Consider the following 23,542-nt stretch of genomic DNA (forward strand, 5'->3'; position numbering starts at 1 on the left):
ACACAAAAAACTAATCAAGAAGAGTTGGTGTACAAATCCTCAACTGGACTCAGGTTGAGAATTTTCCGAACTTAGTTATTGAGAATTTCTGGAAGGGCTCCCTATAATCCAGGGTAAAAGCCCTACAATACTCCAATTAAAATAGTTGAAAGCCATAGAGAAAAAAAAAAAAGATGATATTGTCAGATATAGAGACCAAAAAACTCCTATAATTGGATATACACAAATAAGTAATCAGAAAAAGTTGGTGTACAAATCCTCAACTGGACTCGGTCGATTAAGGAACCACTATCTTGCCATGAAATTGCCTTCACTTACCAATTTCATCATCACAAGCATATACATAGAAATCAATAGTTAGACAACTTATCAATAAGCTTGGGCATTTCGATTTCAGAATATGTGAGCATCATTTGGTTGCACCTACAAGGTGGAAAGCCTCTTCTCGAACAACAGAGCTTTCTGTTTGCCTCCGGACTTATCTACATCCGGCGGCTTAAGAAGGCTGAGAACTCTCGGGAACAAAGCCAGACGCTTCTGCTAGAGCTGAGAGTTCCTGCTCACCACTTAAAACCTGAAAGAATAAAGATACAGGAGGGGTGAACCAACTTTAATATAACTAGAGCACACAAAGATGAGTAAATTGACTTTGACGAATTGCAGGCTCACTTCATGGACAGGTCTATGTCCAGTAACACGGCCATAGACTATATCAAAATCTTTCATCTTTTCTCACTTTTTAGTTTTCTCCTCCTCTATAGTAACCTCACAGAAAGTTCAAGGATATAAAACTGCGGGCCGCTCAACAAGGGGCCAACCCCACGGAGACAGTGTTCTCATCCTTAATTTAAAATACATCCATCACTAACAAAGGAAGCCTTGAAGATAATAAATTGCAAGAATTAGGTAAAGCAATAAACAACACTACCCACCAACTAGATAGATAAATCAAATTATTGTCAAAAGCCATCCTTTCAAATGTATCTGGGTAGGTAGGCAGATCAGCAATAATGGATTTCTCTTATTCAGGCAAATTAAAAGAGCTTTGGGACATCCGGCAGACAACTAACAACTTAGAACACAAATCCACTCCAGCAAGTGCTGCTGAGAAAGTTATATATTCACCTTATCATTTATGACCCATGTTGGGAAGCCTTCAAGCTTAGCAATTGCACATTCCAGGGCCATTGTTCTCCCTTTCCCAGCTCCGTTGGGAAAACATTCAACATAATTCAGTATTTTTGCAGCTTCACCTCCAAACATCTGCACAAAAAGTTATAGATTACTACAGTTGTCAAATGCCCTCAAGATTCAGGTTCACTTTGTTAGGAAGCAATTTGGCCATAAACTTAGCCCCTTGTTTGTCACATTAACATGAAGCTGGGAATGCCAATTAACACCCTTTCCAAGGAACAAGGGTAAAATCTGTTTAGATGACAATTTATAGGTCATCATTCGTTGCTTTACAACACCTTGCTGTGTGGTTCACACATTAAATATGATCACAAGAATGCGCATATTTGCAGGAGTTGTATCCGTATGACCAAATGGGTATCCCCATCCTCCAACTATGATGGACAACTTGTGCTGTCTCACAGAAAGACTTCTGGCTACAACAAAAGATACTCCTTTTCATACTACTATAGAAGGAATATTAAATTATTGAATGCAGTTGTTAGTTACCATGAGTGATTAAAATAGTCTTCTGATGTTATTTAAAAGAAATCTGTTTGTTTCTTGTTACTTAAGACTTAAAAGACAACGCTGATTTCTTTGAATCAAGAAACAGTGGATACAGCAAGATGGTAGACATGACAGATCATTGAACTTTTAAGATTACTCCTATTGTTTCTAGTTAGATATCTTAGCACATTGAGTGATTCTAATTCTTCAGCATAAGACCCCCCATCTTATTGAAAATAGTTTCTGCTAATATTCCTTAAATTAATTTAGTCTACTAATTATAACTAGTGTATTGCCAAAATTTGTTAAGTCCAATCTTGAATTCCAGTAGAACCTCCATATCTTTGTCATATAAATGGTTTCTTCATCTATGCTGCATTACCTCCCTGCATACTTGGACTTGCAAGATCATCCTACCTCATAAAACACAATTATTTTGATCATTCTGAGAATATATCTGTGTTCCTCATGAGGACAAAGACCAGTAACTGCAAGTGTCTCCTTCCTCCTCATGAGGACAGTAACTGCTAATGTCTCCTTCCACGCAGAAGGCAATAGTAAGATCTTGGAGTGAAATATCATGAACTTTTCTGCTCCGAAGGAAATCCAATCTTCTTGGTTGCTGAACTAACAATAAACTACTATAGAATGTTAGATTTTTTTTTATCAGTTATTCAAGTAGATTTTTTTATCAGCTATTCAAGCTTTGTATCATATTCATCATTAAGCTTGTCAGTAGTCATAGCAGCAGAAACCTCCAGCCTCGAAATTTTGTAATTAGTAAGTCAAACTAGTAGCTATGGGCATGTTTAGGGCACATATAGCAGTTGTTCATGCTCTTAGGTCAAACTAAGTGCTTGGGCATGTTCATCATAAGAAAACATGCTTTTAGTTGTTCACCTTCTATCACAAAAGCAGATATAGGATCACGTACCTCCTTCTGTTCATTACAATGAGAACACCAAAATGCGCCATACATCTTAGCACCTATGGACTGAAGATGTTTTGCAAGAGATATAGCAAATGGGCTCGATTCTTTTGTTATCTCTGCTTCATATGGTTCCAAGGTAATATCACTTAAGCTGCATAAATAAAGATTGGAGAAAAACAAATTAATTACTCTTTCCTATAAAATAGAGAAAAAGCATGCAAACGTAAAAAGTTAAAAACTAAATAATCTTTAATTCCTGAGCAACCATGGTACAAAAGAAGAAGCAAGATCATTTTGCATATAAGAGAAATGAAAAATGAGTAGGGACTGTTACATTTAATGCAAAGCAAACAAGAAACACAAATTGCTTAAACATTTTGAGAAGGGCCCCAGAATATATGGATCCAATCACATGAGATGCACCAAACAACAGTACATTGACACGGTAAAGAGAGTATAGAACTAATAAATCCTTGACCCATCATGTTGTCTGGTTAAATCCCCTAAATGAATCACATATCAGTTACCTTCAGCATTTGTATGGCATTAGTGTAAAAACAAACCTTGCAGCAAAAATGTAACGCACGACATAAATTTGATTTACTGATTTCTCAAATAATGTCACAAGAAACACATACAGTTATAAGAATGCCACCGAACTGTCAGAAGAATTAAAAGTTTAAAACTACCCCATAATCAAGATAACCACATCAGCAATCTATCCACAAACATTCTGACTAGAAATCTCACCCAGATGACTGAGGGGCAGCCGTTGTATAAGAGTTAGTTAAAGCAATAATAATAATTCCAGCAACAGCTAGCTGTAGGCCAACCACCTTCCGGATCTCTTCCAAGCCAAAGTCCTATGAGTATGACACAAGAACTTAATGAGCTACCATATGGTGGTTCGAAAGGGAATTTTCCCCGTCAAGGAATGCAGACATACCTTTACAGTAAGAAAAAATAAGCTGAAAGACAGAAAGGCTGATAACAAACAATATGAACAAGATGTTCCAGCAAACTCCGTGCTCAGAAGGTAAACAAAATATGCACTCGCAGTTGCCATCGAGGTAGTGGTTGCAAGCAAAGTCAAGCGGACATCAGTTTTATCAAGTCCAGGAAGCAAACTCTTGCCACTCTGTTGTAGAGCAAGTAATGCAACTAGACCATATGCAACCATCCCGGGTAATGGAAGAGGAATGCCTGGCAAATGCGACAAGAGATAATAAAGCATTAAATATCCAAAGCTAAAGTTTGTCTTCTTGTTTCTTAGGTAATGCCATGCTTATGCGAAACTTAGATAATAAGGCGGCCATGAATTCATCTCTCATCAATTATTAATATCTAGCAACTCTTACGCTTTAATTATTCCCAACACAAATTTCACTAGATTATCACGACAATACTCATGATCCTTCCTCTTTTTGCGTAGCCAAAACCTGACGTAATCGAACAAGCAAAGAACGAATCAAGAAGGTGCAGATAAGAATAAGAATAAGAAGGGGGGGTACCAAAGACGGAGGAGTAATCACTATTGAGCACATCGCCGCAGCTCCCACCACCGACGGGGCAAAATGCCTCGGAATTCGTGAGCTTGAGGTAGGTAAGGTAAGTGGTCTCAAAGAAACCCAAGGACGCGAGTCCCGCCGACAAATAGCTTGTCGAAATGCCCAAGAGAGAAGATCTCTCCGTCGCCCCCGATTCCACCTCGGGGGAAGGCCCCGCTCGGCACTTGAATGCTACTCTCGCCTCTCTCTAAAACAATCACAGAGAAAGAAATGAGAGCAAGTAATAGATCGGAGAGCAAGAGAATAGTACTAATAGCATCAAGTAACGACCTTGAAGGGAAGCGGGTAAGAGAAGGGAATTCGAAGGCGGGAGACGGCGAGGGCCGCGGAGATGGTCGCCATGAAAGAGCAAGCTGCGAGCTCACGGCTCAATCTCACAGCTGGAAGAAACCAGAAATTAGAGGTGGATTTAAATCCGACCCGATTTATCGGTCTCGGATCCTAAAAATTTGTTCCCGATTATATATTGTGGAGCCCGAATAGAAATTCGAGTCTAACTCGCGCGTGTCTGGATTAGGAAAAGGCTACGTTATATTTTAACATTAAAATATATTTATTTATTTGGTAACAAAGCGGAGCTTTCAAGACTACTTGAACAGCAGCAGCAGAGACAGCATAGCAACATTCTTGATGGATCACACGTGTCTCCTCGGCCGCACTCTAGCCTCCAGAGGAGCCGCCATCTCACACGACAGTCGGAGGACCTCTGAGAGATCCACGCCTTTCCCCTCCGCCGCCGGCGTCGGCAGCCACTCGTACTCATGAAGGAGAGAAGCCAGCCAGAATCCGACCGCCGCCGTCGCCATCCCTTTCCCCGGGCAGCTCCTCGTCCCGGACCCGAAAGGCGCGAGCCACGTGCCGCCCCCGAGCACCGACAAATCCACGCCATTACCGGCGAGGAACCTCTCCGGCCAGAATCTTGACGGATTCTCCCACACGTCGGCGTCGCGGCCGATCGCCCACGCATTCACTATCGCCGTAGTTTTCGCAGGGACGAACCGGCCGTCGACGTAAGTATCGGAAACCGCCTCGCGCCGCCATGCGAGGAGTGGGCCCGGGGGATGCATCCTGAGGGTCTCCTTAAGTACTGCTTGTAGGAAATCTAGCTTTAGTACATCGCACTCCTTCACTGGATTTGATCTCCCAATTACTCGGTCGAGTTCGTTATGAACCTTGGCTTGGATGTCAGGGTGCAGGACTAGACGAGCAAGCGTCCATTCCGTCAGTACCGCCATGGCGTCGGTTCCTCTAAATATCATCTCCTATACACATTTCGGCAACAAACAAAGTTATTAATTACGATATATCTAACTCTTTATTTATTATTTCATTAGTTCCACAATTTATACGTACCCATAGAACGGCGGCGATGTCAGAGTCGGAAAGACCCTCGCTATGCTGTAGAGAAAGTAATATATCCACAAAATCTTTCGGATCTTTTGGATCGGTATTTGACTTGTGTTGATGGATGATTGAGTTTACGAAACGGTTCACTTTGGGCATGAGTTTGGCGCATCTAGCTTGGATACCTTGCAGATCTATGGATGCAAGAAGAGGGAAGTGATCCGACCAGTTGTTCTCCCCCAGCAATTCGTAGCCTTCTTCTACCATGGCGAGGAGCTCTTCGGCTTCGCCGTCGGTGGCCGCCGCGCAAAGACCGAATTCCTTCCCGAACACCGTCCGCATAATATAATCGAGCGAAGCTCGCTTAATAACGCGACGAGCTCGAAACGGTTCGCCGCCGCTCGCCGCGACAGCGGCAAGCATCTCTACGGCGACGCGAGTGCGGTGCCCCGCCGAAGCCTCGACTTGCTTGGGGGAGAAAAGATGCGAAGCGGCGATGCGGCGGAGGCTACGCCAGTACACGCCGTACGGCGCGAAGCCGATGGCGCGGTGGAACATGAGGCCGTAGGCCGAGTAGTTGTGCGGCCGGCCGGCGAAGGCCGGGCTGTTGAGGATCTCCTTGGCGACGTCGGGGTGGGAGGCGACAACGGCCCGGGTCTCGCCGAGGGACAACGACATGAGCCGCCGCGCCTCGAGGCGATCAGCTGCGGCGGCGAGGTGGCGGTGAGCGAGGCCGGACATGAGGCCGATGCTACCTATAAGAGGAAACCCTCTTGGCCCAGGAATGGTGGAAAGGTTTAAAGAAGATATCTTTCCCCATGCATGGCCTCCTGGGTGAGCCCAGTAGAGAAGGGAAGCGACAAGCCATGCAAGAAGAGATAAGATGGCAATGGAAAAGAGAGTAGTAGCAATGGAAGGAGGTGAAGAAGTGGGTATAAGAGTCAGTAGCAGGATCCACCAACTCTCTCCTGATGACATCTCCATGGCTAGCTACGACTAAGTTTCTTGTTATGGTAATGGGAGGAGGACGAAGCTTGAGAAAATTCTATGGCTAGATATCAATATATATAGGGATATTCGTACATGAATACGGGATTAAATTAAAGATTTCGATCGTTATGAACTATCCTAGTTAAGTTTATGGTACCAACTAGGCAACTACCTAGAAATTCTTACGTCGCATAATAAATTCCAGGACGAAAACCTTGGGGTCTTTGGAATCTAATTTCTTCTTTAGGAATCAAACTTAGTCCTTGTAGTCCAATTGGTACGTATGTGGGGTAACACATTAACTACTTGCATGTATACCCCGAAAAGGTTTCATATTTGTGTGCATACCCTTCACTTAGTTTATAATAATTATAAGTTTCATATTAATGTCTTTTTATATTTAACTCGATAAAATCTATATAATTTGTTACATTTGAATGTTATTCATACAAAAAACAAGGTTTTAAACGATATCTATATAAAAATAAAATATTTCTAGAGACATGCATCAATCTTAAAAGGGTATCTATATAGGATATTTTCTCAAATAATATAAAATAAAATATGTATAAATAAAACTATTTTTATTAAAAAAAAATAGTATTATAGAAAAATTATTAAAAATTTGTTCGAATGAAATTTGAATCTATTCAAACAAAAAAATTTTGAGGGCAAATTTAATCTAATGCTTGAAATTCGTTGAAACTTCTTTCTAAAAACAGTTATTCTTGATTGAGAAAACGAGTATATTTAGTCCAAAAATGAGATGTCTCATATTATGGAAAAATGTTAATTTCATCTCTAAAACTCTTTAAAGAAAGATGAAGATAATATCTAAAAGATAAGAAAAATAATCATATTCTTTATTATCCTTCTTCATACAAAAACATTAATTTTAATATTTCTCCTTGATCATTGGGTTATTGATTGGTCCCCAAGTTCCTTAGAAATATAATATTTAAAAACTTAATTGTGAAGGCACTATATCTTGGATGAACAAATTACTATCTTAAATAAAGCTACTAACATCTTGCCTTATAAATTTAAATTTCTATTTTAATTTCACTCTACTTCACAAACTTTCCCAAGGACACTTACAAATAAGATATTTTTAAAGTGTATACATGAACAAAAAAACCATTAACTACGTAGATTCCTTAATGTTGAGGGATATATATATAGTCTGAGTACTCTCATGTGGTCAGTCAACAAAATGTATAACTAATTGTGATTATTTTTATCCGTTATGACTTGCTAATTGATGAATTTGTCAGTTAGTGGCCACTGTGAATTAACCACCCCAATAATATAATTCAATATATGCAATTAAATGATGTCTTCGTATAAAACTAAGCTTAAGATTGGCTTAGTTTGACATATCTTCATCTTGCTCTTCAAGAGGGACAATAAATATGGCAAAGAATATATGCATATATATATTTAAACTCCTATGATTTCTTTCAAGTTTGCAACTTTTCTACGTCTCCACCTAACCTAAACATTATCAGCCTTCAAGTGGTAATTTTAAATAACATGCATGCTTGACAAGTTCCAAGAACAAGGAAACAAAATATTATTGCAGTATTTATTCACATTAGGTACTCTTCAGATGCGTCACTTTATTTTTAATCTTAAGATGATTCATAGTACGGCAAGAGTGCAACTTAACAACGATACTATTATAATTAGAATTTAATAAATAATTACTCATACAATATAAGCCTCCTTAACTATATGAGATGATTTTGAAGTACCGAAATGAGATGAAAACACTCAGGAGAGTTGCTTCCACGTTTTGCAAAGTAATTAAAGAAATGTAACAAGAAAATTTCAATCAGCTAATAGCAATCCCAGATCATGCGTTCAACTAAATATAAGTTTAGATCACAAATAATAACTCTGAAAGCTTTGACTGACTTGCATGTGCCCATATCTGGTAGTTCACACCAGCAGATCAAGTGGCTAGTAATTAATTTAAACAAGCAGTTTAGGAATTAAGTTCCTGTGGTTTTGGCATAGGATGGTTGTTATATTGGTTTGTTTTATACTATAAACATAACAAATACAAAGGGCGAGTAGCACACTCAAGACTTGATGAAGTCTTCTTCATTTAGACAACCTTGTTGTCACTTCGAGATCTTGACAAGTATGCTGAGAATAAACTTTAACCAATGGCATACCAACTAGGCTAGATACAATCCACTGTTAATCTATACCTATATTACGAATTATAATCTCGTTAACAAGCAAGTGGAAAGTATTTATATCATGCTTGACTTGAGAAGTTGCAGCGTCCAAAGATCTCGTGGGGCCCGGCCCGTAGGCTCGCTTAACGGGCTGGGGTTCGGCCCAACAAGATTGCTCTCGGTACGACTTGGAGCCAATTGGCTGCCCCCACGTGGCTTAATAAGATGGACAGCAACTGCCAGCGCCCAAATTCTTCTTATTTTTAACTTAACGATAATTTCCAGTGTTTTGTTTTGTTTTTGGGTTTCCGAAGAGCATGCGTGCATGATTAATGCTCGGCAAACCACAGCTAGCAAAGCAATGTAAGCTGTAACCAATTGGACTTCTTGGGTCAACCTAATTAAAATCCTTGTTAAAAATAATGTAATTCTTTACGTGAGACGAAGGTCTGCAATCCCGAACGCACGAATTCGGTTGATCCTATCTACGTGGCAGCCCTTAAAGATTGACAGACTTTTGTTTGTTGAATGAGATTCCTACAACTAGGGATGCTAAAAAGATTTATCCCACCACGTTCTCCAACAGCCGACCGACAAAACTAAGAGTCTAAGATTAGTTTGCAGTAGATGATCCAACCTGTCTCTTAATGCTGAGCACATCGTAGCTTCTCCTCACTAACTTTTACTCATTAAAACGCAACATGCACTGCCACCAACTACTCCAATACTACGTACCGCAGAAGAAATAATAGACATGGGCAGAGCCCATCACGTTTGTTGCATTTCCACGCCACACCAAAGCGATCAACCCCCTCATAATCATAATCATAATCATCATCATCATCATCATCAAGGCGAGCCCAACAAGACTGGAGCTGCTTGCATATGCTGCATTGGAAACAAGCATCGACCGAGCGGATCTCCCAAAGTAATAGACCTGCAAACTAAGACGCCAAGAGCTCGCCGTGCCGATTGCTGCAGTATTAGGACGCCTCGTCGACGGCAAGCTTCACAGGGGCAGGCGAAAATGGCGAAACCGCGGCGTTGGTTTCGCATCGTGGGAAGGTCGTTTACTTACTCTTCGTGCAGGTCGATCTCTGTGGAAGAAGGCGGCGGCCGGGGTGAGGTTAAAGTTTACAACCCGAGGATGGCGGAAGCCCCGGAGGTGGTCGATCTTAAGGAAGGTGGCGGTGGTGGTTCGAATGATGAGTATAACACGCTTTGCAAGGAGGGGTTCTCTAGGGAGGACGTGGCTGCTGTTACCATCCAAGCTTACTTCAGGGGTCATCTGGTATATTTTCTTGACAGAGATTGTATATATTACACGTAGTTTGTAAAACATAATGCGTGATTTATGAATAATAAAAAATATATAGAGATGTTAAAAGGCAGATATTAAATACCTTAAAACTAGGGCGTTATATGCAAATTTCTCCAATTTGTTGCACAGGCGAGGAGGGCATACAAGGCATTGAAGAGCTTGGTGAGGCTCCAAGCGGTGGCGAGAGGAGCGTACGTGCGGAAGCAAGCGGAGGTCGCAATCCACTGCATGCAATCTCTAGTGCGGTTGCAGGTCCGCGTGCGAGCTCGTCAAATGCTCACTAAATCAAAGGACGCCCACCTTCTGCAGAACAAGGAAACTGGCACCTTTCTTGAAACTTATGCTGCTAAGAATCCAGTGGAAGTAAGCAGAGCTTAGTTTAATGCCATACTCTTTTTGTTGTTTCTTGTTGTTCTTAGTTTGTTCTGTTCATGGGCTGTTTGACGCTGCCTAGCTACTAATTGTTCTTCTGTTTTTACCTTGTGTATGTTGGACCTATTGCACTTGATACTTTTATATATATATCAATAAGGAATCTCAAGCTCTCTCTTATCTATTTATTTTCTTGTTTCCCTCACAACAATTAGCAGTGCCAGAATAATATTCAAACTTTTTATTTCGTGACCAATCTCAGTATATCTTACCTTTTGTTGATATTAATGAAGATGATCATTTCTCAAAAGCGTATATATGAAAAGGGATAATTTATTATACCAGATGATCTCTGGTGACACGACGACCCTGACTCACAGTAGTAGCTAGCATAGGCAAAAGCACTAATGCACTATGCTATCTATATGACGAAATAAAACAAAAGGCTCAAACTTCCAGGAGAGTTGAGAGACACTCCATGCATATATATTGCATGGAAACACTCGAAGAGGCAATAAAGCAATTAAACACCAAAACGCTTGTTATTTTTTGTTTAAACCTCCATAGATCCTTAATTAGATCATCGGAGGTGGCTCCTGCTGCATGGCGACGACCTTCCTCCACGCGTCCCGCCTCGATATCTCCTGCCACCACTCGTTCACCCTCCCCCTCGACGTGAACATCGAGCGGCAGCCGGCGTTCGACACCAGGCGCTGCGCGGTGGGCAAGTGGGAGAGGTCGGCGAGGGTGAAGTTGTCGCCGGCCAAGAAGCGCGCCTCCTTCAGCCTCTGCTCGTAGATGTCGAGCACCTTGTTCAGCTTACTCTTGCTGTCCTTCACCACCTCCTCATCCGGCTCCATCCCCATTAGCGGCGAGAACGCGAGGTTAAACACTAACGCCGAGCTCGGTGGGTCGAAGCTGTGCGCTTCCGTCTCCAGCCATTGCTCGATCGACGCCCTCTCGAGCATGCCGCGGCCGATCAGATCTCTGTTGCCTTGTTCTGGGTACGCGTTGGCTATGTAACGGCATATCGCTCTCGACTCTGTAGTTGATTTAAGATTGTACGTTATCACATGTAAGAGTTTAATTAGTCTAATATTATATATATATAGGCTCAACTAATTAATAGCTTATTAAGTTTTTGGATTGATTTAGAAATTAAAAAAATACATCTGAAATAATTTATTCAACTTTTATTGTTGAGAATCAATGGTATTTCAATTGGTTTTAGTGCATTTGATGAGATCAGATTTGGATGGAATTCATTTCAAACCAAATTTATCAAAATTTAAAAACTAACGTCAATTTATGCTATTAAATTCTTATTGATGCCCAAAGATAATAAAGGAAATTAAAACATAATGAACTGAATTCTTACCTCGATCAGACTTGAGCTTTTGTACTGAATTAACCATTAACCTCTAAGGTTTGCGTCAATCCATTTCTTTTTTACTCTAGTCTACAACTTTCTCATTTTCTATCATATAAATTATTGGTCTGTTACCTAATAAACGAAACTATTAATCAATTAATTATGTAATTAACTTGATATGTAACATATCTAATTTAACTATATTAATTCATACCGACGAGGGTCGTGTTTCCATCTTCAAAGGTGAGTGCTTGGCCAAGAGGCTGCAACAAAGTAGATTTAGATATATATGATTAGAACTGCAAAGCTAATATATATATAAAATATCTATGAGTGTGCTTGTATATAGAAATCAGTGAGATGTGTATATATATAGATATACTTGTAGCTTGAGGTAGTCTGGCATTCTCTTTGTGCCCTTGTAGTTGTCCACACGAATGAGCTGGAACTCCACATCCTTCTCAAACAAGCACATGAGCACCCTTGCAACCTCTGCAGAGGTGGGAGAACCGAAGATCTTCACGCCTGGAGACATTGGGATTAATATTGCAGAGAGACTACGAAGGAGAGGTTGATGGTTAACTAGTTCAAGTGCATGGAAACTGGAAGGATGGGTGGGATTTTATACATGCAGCAAATGCCTTGCTTCTGAGTAGGAATACTGAAAGATAAAGGGAAAGAGATAAAGGAAAAGGGAAAGGATAAAGAGAAAGCAAAATATCCTACTCTAGGAATTTGTATCTTAGTTGTGCAGCAGAACAAATGGGATGAATGGAGACAATGTGCATGTGATTAGTCTCTTTAATCTCGGAGCTTCTTCGTTAAGACTGGAAGGTTAATAATAAGTAGAAAACAAAAATGAGATAATTATAAGATGCACCCTACATTTTAATTATATATTATAAAGAAAATCATCTCTTTCTATTATATTTCACTCTCGTAAAATAATATTGAGATTAAATAACGATATTTTTGGATTTATTGATCGTATGAGAGATTTGATGTTTGCACGCAATGTTTGGTATAGATTTTGGAGGCTTGATGTGGTTCTATTTTGTTAGAAGTTTATACTTGGGTAAATAGGAGACTTTACTTATAATATAGTTAAAATAGAGGATTTTCTTTGTAGCTCTCTCTCTCTCTCTCAAAAAAAAACATTAATTAGCTGCTGCTCTTTTAACAAAATATTTCTAGCATTTACTATTCTGCTTCTATTCATCAGGCCCTTTCTTTTTTTTCTTTTTAACTGCAGTGGGTAATTAACTAAACTTATATACTTTAACCTTTTTATGAAGAATTTTATACCAACTTGCATGCTAAGAATTGCTTTCATTTCTGAAAAAGGAAAAGCACGTATTGTCTGTAATCCTCGTCCTCATTGTTTTTTGGTCGTAAACAGCACAGTGGAATGGTACTAACTAGATTCGTCTGAGAAGATTCATCTTTTGTTTACGGTACGCTTCAAATCAATATAGGATCGATGAGAGGAAAGAAAATAACATTTACAGAGCAAGAATTATTGTTGACAGAGGGCATTTGGATAGTTCTGAGCTGATTAAGTATGTTTTAAGGTGTATGAGTGTTTCTGAGTTTAGATTCTAATGGTGTCGGTTTAATTGAAACACTACTAATAAGTTTCCACTTCTCTTAAGATCATCTAAGAGCACTTTTGCTATTTTGAAAAGATTACTCTGTTTATAATAGTTTTGGCTATGTGAACATCTATCATTTTACCATAAACATTTAGAAATTAATGTCATCTTTTAACTATAAGTAAATCACACAATAGAGGGGTTGCTATATAAGCTAAAAGATTATTTGGTGGAAGAATTATGTTGGTCATGGAATTTACTGGTTAAGAGGTAACAATAATTTTGATATTTCTCCCAGCCACATAGAACCATGGCATTTCCTCTGCCATTTCCTTTTGTTGCCAAAGAAAACCCTCTCTTGCAACTTTTGCAAGGATTTACGATTCAGGTCACCAAATATTTCTCAATATCTGAAAGCTGCATCTGTGCTAGTTGTTTAGCTGATATCTTGTTTAACTTGAGGTCATCTTTGAGCAACTGCAGAACAGTCAAAATAGACATTGGGGATTTAGGTTCTTGTGAGATCTTATTTGATTACTCCATCACTAATGTTATGTATCAGATTTGGACCTGGATATTAAAAAAATTATAAATATTTAAGTGGTGGTAGCCTCGTGAGTTAGGATTTTAATAACTTTTATTTCACCTAAATCGAAGGTCTGGATGAAAAGATATAACTATATAGTGGAAGAATGTCGAAATAGAGTAGAACGATAAATATCCATTGTTGCAGCTGTCGTCAGAAGGTGACAGATAACTAAGGGTGGTGGTGAACAGTCATATAATAGGGTGGTTGATGGAGGAAGGTGATGCTAGGATTTATGTGCTTGTAAAGATTCTATGATTACGATTTATTCCTATGAAGATAAAGACGATATAACAACTATGATAAAAATAGTAAATGTGATTAAAAGGAAATAACTAAATTCAATTAATTCTTAATGCTTGGATACTTAAATTATAAAACAAAGAAGCACAGCCCCTCTATATATAGAGGTTGGATACAATGAGTCTTGCTCGAACTTAGCCTTAAAAGTTTATACTACTTAATTAAACATGCCTTAGTGACTTATATGACTTAACTAGATTTGTCTTAAGAACTTATATAAATATAAATCAATTAAAATATAAATATACTCAATTCATCGAGCCCAATGTCCTCATAATACGATCCGATTTGACCTAGTTTACATCATTTATCATATCGAAATGGCAAACACAACAATGTAATAAAGACCGAGAAATTGTAGATGATAACTTAATTTTGCATATAAGTTTTCCAAATTACGTATATGTAGATGTTTCTCATTATTTGGTAGACACAACTCCTTGGTCCCTTTGACATTGATCAAAGAGGACCTTCATGACTATAAAACAAGCACAACAAAGACACACAAGATGAAATGAAGTGAACGATATTGGTCCAGCAACCAAAGGCATCAGAACAAGCTCCGTATAATTGATTACTCGAGTGAATGATACTCGTTTTGCATTTCGACAACCTGCTTCCATGAGGATCGAGTTGAGATAGCTCTCCACCACCTCTGCACATTCTTCCTTGAAGCAAAAAGCTCATGTCCTCTCTCAGTTTTGGTGATCAGGTAATGTGAATTAGGAAGGTGGGAGAGATCTGCAAGCGTAAACTCATCACCTGCCAGGTAATCATTCTCTGCGAGCCTCCTTTCGTAGACATCGAGGACCACAGATAGCTTCTTTGCATTTCTCTCTATCTTAGCTTGGTCAGGCATTATTCCCAATGGTTTCGCGAAAGCCAGATGAAAGACCAGTTCAGAGCTGAGAGGATCAAAGTTCATAGCTTCTGCTTGCAGCCACTGTTCAATTGATGCCCTCTCAAGAGCTCCAGTTCCAAAGAGTTCCTTGTTACCCATATCCCCATACTTAGAACAGATAAGGCGACATATTTCCCTTGAATCTGTAGAAGAAATAAACTACTTAAGCCTTCCAATTATTTTTTTACTTAATTCAAGAAACAACTGTATACATTGCTACAGTTCCTTACCCACATAAGTCTGCTTGCCATCCTTAAATGTCACCTGACCACTGGGATCCTGCAATTAAATGGAATAATTAACAGATGGCTGTGTGAACAAAGCTAGTAAAAAGAAACAGGAATAGCAGCAATGTTTGAATGACTTGCCTGTAACCTGAGGAACTCAGGGACCTTGTGTTCTCCTTTGAATGTGTCTGTGCGAACTAGTTGGAAGTCAAGGTTCTTCTCAAAAAGGCAAGTCAGAACCCTGGCAACATCTGTGGATGCCGGCTGTCCAAACACCTTCAAGCCTACCATCGTTATCTTTTGATCAACCTCTTGCCGGCTGCACAATAACCGATTAGACCACCAGGGAAATATAAGGGTGCTGCTTTCAGGAATTATATGCTTGCTTGGTTAGTAGGGTAAAAGGAAAAGGAAAAAGAGAAAGAGCAAAGCCAAAGGAAGAGCTGTAATCTTCCATATTTCTGAATGTATTCCTCTCTCATAAACCAAGGAACGCAGTGGAAAGCATAATGATAAGGTGAAGCAAAGAATATTTACATCGACTGAAGTTAGCTTTTAAGAAGATCTATCACTTCCGCTGACAAATAAGTTCAATCTTTGATCAGGACCATCAGGTTATATTCTTCCTGGTAATTGCTATTATATGTAATTAAATCCACTATGGTAATAGAATATTCACGTCTTGTAAAGCGGGAAGAACATGCAGTGCAGTAGTCAAGGCACCAATTCACAATGTAAATCATAAAATAATGATTTTTTTGTTTGGGTAATGCAGTATACTTACCTTACCTAAAGACCAACTCAAAACTATTACATCTAACTGGCCTAGCTCCACGAGGAAAAGAGTCTGTATGGCGTCCATCAGCACACTGCTAGAGCACCATCAGCAATACAATGAATGCTGCAAGCAAAAGACAAACATCAGAAACGCAATATATAATCAACGACAAAGAGTTGAAACATAGATTACCTGGACGATGTAGTGAATCTTCTCGTCAAAAAGTTCCCAACAAATGGTGCATTTCTTCATCTTGGTCTAAAAGTTCAGCTTGTGCCTCATGTTTAGTCCAGATTAATTTAATTCCTGTATGGTCATAAAAGCAAAGTTAAAGTAAAAGATAAAACAAGTCTAAGTTTACTATTTAGGGTCATCACACTTAGGAAGAGGCAACCTGATTTCACGGCAAAATAATAAAAGAACAGACTCACCATAATTAAGAAGACCATCAGTACACAATGGAATTGAAATGCAACAATTTCAGATCCTCCAGTCTGGTGATTTTAAAGCATCTGATTCCACCCTACAACCACTTTGGGTCTTGCAATCAACAAATTAACAATTTTGTATGGAAGGAAACCAACAAACAACAAATCAAGATTATAGCAAGGAGAAGTGGTAATTAAACATGTCAAACAAGAGATACAGTTCCTATCCAACATTACAGAAGCAAAGTAAATTTGGGTTCATCTCCAAAACCCAACTCAAATCCTTAACTTTCGCAAAAACACAAGCATCAAGCGGGTGGCGCACTCTGCAACTCAATGACCTTCTTCCACGAAGGCCGCGATGATATCTCCTCCCACCACCTTCCCACATTCTTCCTCTCCGTCAACAGATGCCCCTTATCTGTCTTGTTAACAATGATATGCGCATTGGGCAAATGCGATAGGTCGGCGAGTGAGAACTCATCCCCCGCCAAGAACCGGCTCTCTCCGAGCCGCCGCTCGTACACATCGAGCACCTTCGCGAGCTTCCCCTCATTCTGCTCGATCGCCGCCGCGTCCTGCTTCAACCCCATCCACACCGCGAACGCCAGTTGGAACACCAACACCGAGCTCGGGGGGTTAAAGCTCTGCGCCTCCGCCTCGACCCACTGCTCCACCGCAGCCCGAGCGACAAATCCGCCTTCCTTTCCACCCAATAGGGTAGTATTGCCTTTATCCGAGTACTTATCGCAGAGATATCGGCAAATTGCTCTCGATTCTGGAGATTAAGATACCAAGAAACGATTTTGATTGAGAGACTAGAGAAAGGGTAGAGATTTAGCAAATGGGTACTGACCGAAGATGGTGGTGAGCTCGTCTTGGAAGGCGGGGACTTGGCCGAAGGGCTGGCAGCGGAAGCGGAAGAGGTTAGCAGTGGCTTTGAGGCACGGGAGAGAGAGAGAGAGAGAGAGGAGGGGGGGAGAGGGAGTGACCTGGAGTTTCAGGAAGTCGGGGGACTTGTGCTGGCCTTTGGACATGTCGACGCGGACTAGCTGGAAGTCGACTTCCTTCTCGTAGAGGCAGGCGAGGACGCGGGAGACCGCCGTCGAAATTGGAGGTCCCGTACAGTGTAACACTCGCCATCTCTCTCTCTCTCTCTCTCTCTCTCGTGGAATTGCTCCCGGTGGTTTCCTGATAAGAAGAGTAGGATAGAGAGTGAGGGCGGAGGTTATCCACATTAATGGGAATAACACGTGGAATAAGACGCCTCACCTGTCACATATCACTTATCGATTTGTTTTTTTTATAAAATTTCGTAGAGAGATATCAATCATTTTATCAGAAATTTAGAATTAAGAGATAAATGAGGAAATAGTTTGGACAAATCCAAAACTCGAGGAACATCAATAACACACAAGCTCAAAAGATTAATTATTTTTGATAACAAAGTGCATTACTTATTAATTTGTCACCCGTCTAATTAATACATTATTTTGAGAATATTAATTCTTTATTCCTATGATAGTATCTCTTAATAGGTATCATATTTATCTACCCATATTTATGATACAAAACTGTCAATAACAACCAACGCTATCATGCATGGGCTAGATGTAACGATCCTTAGCATAACAAGCAGTGTGTATATATATATTACTATCTTACAGGGGCTGGGCTGGGTGTAATAAGCCTCCAATATCCAATCTATTAAATATTTAATGTGGGTTGGAGTTTTGGGTCGTTCTAGGCTCTGCCAAGGTTTAGAGCAGTTGAGAGGTTTAGAGCAGTTGAAATCGGGCGGATTTAAGCTAAGCTTGAGCGAGTAGGGCTCAACAATCATCTCTACAATTAGGACTGATTTTGGTTATAATTTTTTGATTAGTGTAATTCTTCTACTATTCTCTTCCCTTTGGTTTTCTAAAGATGAAATTAATGATAAGGTTGGAGTCGGGAATCCAGGGAACGCACAGGTGGTCGAAATGGATAAGTTCTCTTCCACCAACTAAGTCAAGGAGTCGAGGAGTTAATGATAAGTTTGACCCAGATAGCGAAAAAGAAGAAGAATTATGTTACCCTCTATATACTCTTAATTCCAAACTTCTCATTACGAAAGACAATAGCTGATGCACCAAGCCACCAATCACAAAGTTTAGAAACACTAGGATATTAAATACTGTAAGGAGGTCTTCTAAAGAAAAGAGTATCACCATCACCGGCAAGTTCCAATCAAGCATTTCATGCACAGGATAGAACGCTCTAGATTAGATTTATTTAAACAATTAAAATAACCAATGTATACAAATCTCAAAGAAGATTACAAGAGAAGTTGTCGCAATGGTTGTCGATCAACAGCCAACAAGGAAGTTTCAAGTCTAAAACTCGAAAGCAAAACAATATATTCGCCATTAAATATAAAAATGTGGTTATTTTATCATTCTAATAACTCTTCCATGTCTTCATCAGCATCCGCCAAGTCCTCTTCCAAAAGCCATTGCTCAATTTCATCCAGGTGGTCCTCTTCATACCTATTCCAATTGGAATTTGTATCCCAGTATCCTGTTCCCAGTTCTTCACCATGGCATACAGTGCGGAGGAAAGGGCGGTTCCTCGACAAAGCATCTGGCAAAAAGGTGGTCAAGCTCCCTGTTATTCCAAGCAATCTTAATCTTGGGAAGTAAGGCTTCTTAAACCATCGGATTGCTAATGCTGTAATACCGCAACATTCATAAAGATCCAGCACTTGCAAACTACTGCCATGAGTTCCATCATCTAGTTGCATAGATGCTAAAGCCATGAGTGAGTTGTCCCCAATATGTTGACACTCTCGCATTCGAAGCTCAACAATGGGAACCCTACTCCTAGCTAGTGCCTCTATACCAATGTCGGAGAGACATGGAAGTCTTGATAAATCCAAGACCTGCAAGCTCAATCTAATGGAACCACCAAATAGTGACGCGATGCATTTGTCAGTTAGCCTTCTGCACCCTCTTAGAGACAATGAAACTAATGGGCATTTTCCATAGCCCAGGTATGACAATCCTAAACCAGTGATGCCGGTTCTATCTAATAATAAGATCTGTAACTTTGGAAGACAGCTTACTGCTTTTAGAGCTTCATCACCCAGGTTTAGGCAATCTCGAAGGTCGAGAACATTGAGTTCTCTATTAGATGACAACCTCTCAATTCCAACATTGCTTAGGAATTTACACCGCCTCAAACTAACAAGTGTCAAGGAAAGGGAAGTTGCAGAGATGTCACTGAAAACAAAATCGGTCACTTGGCTTCCATGTGAAAAACTTAGCTTACGGAGGCCTGAGCATGAACGTATAATTTCCTTGAAACCAAGATCTGTAACACAGGAGAAACCTTCAAGGCAGATGCTCTCAAGTTTTGAGCAAGTCTCAAGCATTAACATAACACCAAAATCATTCACTTGTCGAAAGCTGGTGAATAGGAACTCCTGGCTTCTTACAAGCGAAATGTGCCTCAGTTTACCATAGGGATTGATACTCCGGAGGCCATCACTGCTAAGATCAGAAGATGGTCTAGGTTCCATAATAGGTGCATCTTGAAGATCTAGATGTGTCAAGGACGGAAGGGCTGTTGATATAGACCTGACCATATTATCAGTGATGCAGTCCACTGAGAGGCATAACTTTTGAAGGTTAGGAAAAGTCAGAGCATGATGTAAGGGCTGTTGCAATTGCACACTTAAACTGAAAAGCTTAAGCAGCATAGTCACTGGAATATAACCAATCTCAAGAGAAGAGAGCCTCTCCAAAGAAGCGGCCCAGACATGATCAAACTTGGGATCATTAAATGTTGAGACATCAAACGCCAACCTGAGAGACTGAGAGGAAGTAAAGAATTTATCAGTTCAAGTGGAGCAGATTTAACATAAAAAATAGTTTGTCATGCAATTGAAGGCACTTATAAGCAAGCTACCCAATCTGTAAACATATCATATCTCAACAAAAAATGGTTGTACTGGATGAGATATCATTGATTACATATCCATGTAAATCTCTAACATTTCTGTAAAAATCAAATTATCAGCTTCTTCATGTATTATTTCATATCCAACATGATCTTGAGTTTGTTCTACACTGTAAACACATAGATTTATACTTGCCATGGGCAATGGCACACCAGTCAGCCATCAGCATGACAAAGTTTCACAAAATAGAGCTCAATGGTTACGAAATGATTTGTCACCTAACAATATAATTGAGGTTTTGATTACTTCTCTTCGTTACATCTAATCTTTGCTCACTTCATAATTCAAATATATTAGATGTCGTAGAGCACAACTACTAAGATAGAGGATTCAAAGTAAAATCTGCAACTGAATTATTCTCAAGCACTCAGCCAGGCAGTATTCAATTACTAATCTTGCATTAATGTTGTTAATAACTAGAAACTGAGTCCTAGAGAAATTTGGTGAATAAGCTCATAAGTCAAAATCTACAACGATACAGAATCAGCCATCAAGCAATTCCAAATTTATTTCGGCATACCTCCAATTGCAAACAGCCGTTAAGCAACTGTTTCAGATCAGAACAGCCTTTCGAAAGACCTCTCCGCTCCGCAAGAGAATTCACAGACAGAATCCTGTTACCAAGGCAACAACAACCAAGAAGTTATTCCTAAAGAAGATTAAAAATATTTAACGACAGGAAATAAAAATTAGGGCATTCTTCTCGAATCACCTGAGGTCCCGGCATTTGTCGCCGAGCTCGGCGAGAAGCCTTCCGCTCAAATTCTCACAATTGAGAAGACATAGCTCGTGAAGCGACGCCTTCGCGAGGTATTCGATCGACGAGTCATCGAGGCGGCTGCAGTCGAGCCGGAGACTACGAAGCCGAGGATTCGGCAGCAGCAGCGGCCTCAGCATATCTAAGGTGGGAGCGATCTCCTGAAACCGGATAAATTACCCCAAATTAGTCCAAGAAAAGATCGATATAATCGGAATTGGAGAAGATAAGAAGGCGAATAAGAGTTCCATACGACGAAGTGGAAGGAAGGTAGGAAGGAGAGGGTGTGGGCAGCGGAGGAATGGAGGGAGCGGGAGGTGGAGGCCGCGGCGACAAGGGAGCGGATATCGAGGTTGGATAGGACCGTGGATAGAATACTGGAGGGGAGGATGTGGTCCATCGCCGGCGAGGGATCGGCGGGATCTGGTTCTCCGCCGGTGGTATTGCGACTGCTTGGGGTTTCGGTTTCGGATTGCGGCATTGCGTCGTACGACGGAGCGATTAAAAAACTTAAAAGAGAGTTTATATTTATTTATATATATATAGAGAGAGAGAGAGAGAGAGAGAGAGAGGACTGCTTCCGAGAAACTTCGTTTTTGATTTGGATTGGGTGAGTATTCCTTATCTGATTTAGACCAGGACTCGTAAAGAAGAGGACTATACAAGATAGGATGTTAATGATAATAAGAGCAAAAGAAAGGGTGTAAATTATAAACTTCTCTCTATTTAATTTTCATAAGAAAAATTACAAAAAAGACGTCCTATATTTTGTCTATATTATAATATTTACTTGTAAAAAGCACCGAGCAAAGCTAACTTTAATTTAACAAGAACTTGAGAAATTTGAATAAGATAAAATTTCATTCATTTAAAATAATATATTTTATTTTCTAAGTTATTCAAATCTAGTTCCTCTAATTTGATATTTAAAATTAAACAACAGTCGATGTGATTTTGTTACCCTGGAAGCTTAAATTGTACTTTTTAGCAAATAGAGAGTTCTATTAATAAATATATTAAATGAGAGGCTATTATTTATAATATAGTTAAAATGTAGGATATTAGTTATAATTTTCTGTATTTTAATTCCTAGAATCAAAGTATTAATTAGCTAATATATGTCAATCCTAGTCCTATTTGGTTTCTATAGCAATGGAAGCTCATTGTCCATGAGAAAGGATAGAGCAGAGGATTCATATAGCTTTATTCTTGATGTTATTGTTTCTTTTCTTAGCAATTGGTATATAACCATACCCTCCTAGAAAAAGGAGGAAGATTGTTATGGCGATAGTGAGACTGTTCCAATATATTAATTGTTGTAGTAACCCTTTTCTGCATAAATTTGGTTGCGGAGGTTATCGGATTATTCTATCCATAATCTAAGATAAGAAGTTTAATTAGAAGGCATTCTTACACTGCAAATGGTATTATGAGTTGTAAGTCTTAGAAACACCAACTTTCGAAATCGTGTGTGCATCATTACATATCTCTTCTCAAAACTCGTCTCATGTAGGTAGTTTAATGCTTCCTATTGCATTGTTCAAGCTAGCTCTATCTCTCTGCTAGGGTTTATTTTCTTTTCTTCTTCCCCTATCGATAGAACCTCACTGTCGATGAAGTGGAGGCGAGGGATTTTCCCCCTCTTTAATGAGATATCTGTTTTTTTATTTGTTCTTCTTCCTTCTTCTTTTTCTCATCCTTCTTCCTCCCTTTTTTTTAATATATATATATATATATATATATATATCAAGGTGTAATTATTATATTAATCTTAGATTTAACGACATTATATGGCTAGGAGCCTTCGTCTAGAAAAACAAATTGCATTGTTCACAAAACCATACGAACATAGCAAGGTGGTAACGAGACAAAAGGCCGGAGGAAGACGGAAGAATTTAACATTAGAAGAAACAGGGGAATGTGGCTAAAGATGGTTGCTAGGAAGCTCCTTGTCTTGGAATGCAGTAGAAAGTAGACTAACATTACCCAAGTCATCACTCCCAACTACCGCCAGCCTTTCATAATGGCCACACTCATTGTATCCCACTAGTTGAATTCCACTAGCTCATCACGGAGGCCATGAGTTCCACTTGTTCTAAGGTTAACACTGAGCCTATGATTAACAGATAATTCTATGGAAAAAGAAAAAAAAATAGAAAGAACGGAGGAGAGGAACAGAGTAGGTGTCAGAAAGAGAGAGAGAGAG

At 39.7% G+C, this 23,542-nt stretch overlaps 7 protein-coding genes across 9 annotated transcripts; 1 reads left to right on the forward strand and 6 right to left on the reverse strand.

Moving 5' to 3' along the window:
* Positions 1-189: 189 nt before the first annotated feature.
* On the reverse strand, positions 190-4,611 carry LOC140794187 (thiol-disulfide oxidoreductase LTO1). Its single transcript, XM_073146101.1, has 7 exons — positions 4,453-4,611; positions 4,126-4,369; positions 3,561-3,817; positions 3,365-3,477; positions 2,618-2,765; positions 1,126-1,263; positions 190-574 (listed from the first exon to the last, which is right to left on the reverse strand). Exons 1-7 carry the CDS (start codon positions 4,522-4,524, stop codon positions 497-499), a joined length of 1,050 nt encoding a protein of 349 aa, XP_073002202.1. The 5' UTR covers positions 4,525-4,611; the 3' UTR covers positions 190-496.
* Positions 4,612-4,716: 105 nt separating this feature from the next.
* LOC140794186 (cytochrome P450 78A9-like) lies at positions 4,717-6,562 on the reverse strand. The gene is made up of 2 exons (XM_073146100.1): positions 5,536-6,562; positions 4,717-5,444 (listed from the first exon to the last, which is right to left on the reverse strand). Exons 1-2 carry the CDS (start codon positions 6,508-6,510, stop codon positions 4,818-4,820), a joined length of 1,602 nt encoding a protein of 533 aa, XP_073002201.1. The 5' UTR covers positions 6,511-6,562; the 3' UTR covers positions 4,717-4,817.
* A 3,023-nt stretch (positions 6,563-9,585) lies between these two features.
* Positions 9,586-10,579, forward strand: LOC140794109 (protein IQ-DOMAIN 3-like). Its single transcript, XM_073145974.1, has 2 exons — positions 9,586-9,993; positions 10,153-10,579. Exons 1-2 carry the CDS (start codon positions 9,730-9,732, stop codon positions 10,399-10,401), a joined length of 513 nt encoding a protein of 170 aa, XP_073002075.1. The 5' UTR covers positions 9,586-9,729; the 3' UTR covers positions 10,402-10,579.
* A 133-nt stretch (positions 10,580-10,712) lies between these two features.
* On the reverse strand, positions 10,713-12,358 carry LOC140794030 (glutathione S-transferase F10-like). The gene is made up of 3 exons (XM_073145838.1): positions 12,150-12,358; positions 11,982-12,030; positions 10,713-11,437 (listed from the first exon to the last, which is right to left on the reverse strand). Exons 1-3 carry the CDS (start codon positions 12,300-12,302, stop codon positions 10,971-10,973), a joined length of 669 nt encoding a protein of 222 aa, XP_073001939.1. The 5' UTR covers positions 12,303-12,358; the 3' UTR covers positions 10,713-10,970.
* A 2,245-nt stretch (positions 12,359-14,603) lies between these two features.
* On the reverse strand, positions 14,604-16,725 carry LOC140793943 (glutathione S-transferase F11-like). 3 transcript variants are annotated; one of them, XM_073145727.1, is made up of 6 exons: positions 16,586-16,725; positions 16,347-16,460; positions 16,166-16,277; positions 15,518-15,695; positions 15,380-15,428; positions 14,604-15,292 (listed from the first exon to the last, which is right to left on the reverse strand). In XM_073145727.1, exons 4-6 carry the CDS (start codon positions 15,665-15,667, stop codon positions 14,823-14,825), a joined length of 669 nt encoding a protein of 222 aa, XP_073001828.1. In that variant the 5' UTR covers positions 15,668-15,695; positions 16,166-16,277; positions 16,347-16,460; positions 16,586-16,725; the 3' UTR covers positions 14,604-14,822. The 3 variants fall into 3 exon arrangements, with proteins under 3 accessions (XP_073001828.1, XP_073001826.1, XP_073001827.1); XM_073145725.1 differs by having other exon boundaries at positions 16,161-16,277; XM_073145726.1 differs by lacking the exon at positions 16,586-16,725 and having other exon boundaries at positions 16,161-16,277; positions 16,347-16,488.
* A 29-nt stretch (positions 16,726-16,754) lies between these two features.
* On the reverse strand, positions 16,755-17,850 carry LOC140793942 (glutathione S-transferase F11-like). The gene is made up of 3 exons (XM_073145724.1): positions 17,575-17,850; positions 17,439-17,487; positions 16,755-17,360 (listed from the first exon to the last, which is right to left on the reverse strand). Exons 1-3 carry the CDS (start codon positions 17,818-17,820, stop codon positions 16,891-16,893), a joined length of 765 nt encoding a protein of 254 aa, XP_073001825.1. The 5' UTR covers positions 17,821-17,850; the 3' UTR covers positions 16,755-16,890.
* A 981-nt stretch (positions 17,851-18,831) lies between these two features.
* Positions 18,832-21,851, reverse strand: LOC140793336 (F-box/LRR-repeat protein 10-like). The gene is made up of 4 exons (XM_073144752.1): positions 21,590-21,851; positions 21,292-21,497; positions 21,100-21,193; positions 18,832-20,432 (listed from the first exon to the last, which is right to left on the reverse strand). The coding sequence occupies exons 1-4, from the start codon at positions 21,815-21,817 to the stop codon at positions 19,014-19,016; spliced, it is 1,947 nt and encodes a 648-aa protein (XP_073000853.1). The 5' UTR covers positions 21,818-21,851; the 3' UTR covers positions 18,832-19,013.
* Between the last annotated feature and the right edge of the window lie 1,691 nt (positions 21,852-23,542).

The sequence above is a fragment of the Typha latifolia genome, chromosome 8 (genome assembly GCF_019914945.1).
Source record: "Typha latifolia isolate L0001 chromosome 8, TyphaL0001v2, whole genome shotgun sequence".
NCBI lineage: Eukaryota > Viridiplantae > Streptophyta > Magnoliopsida > Poales > Typhaceae > Typha > Typha latifolia.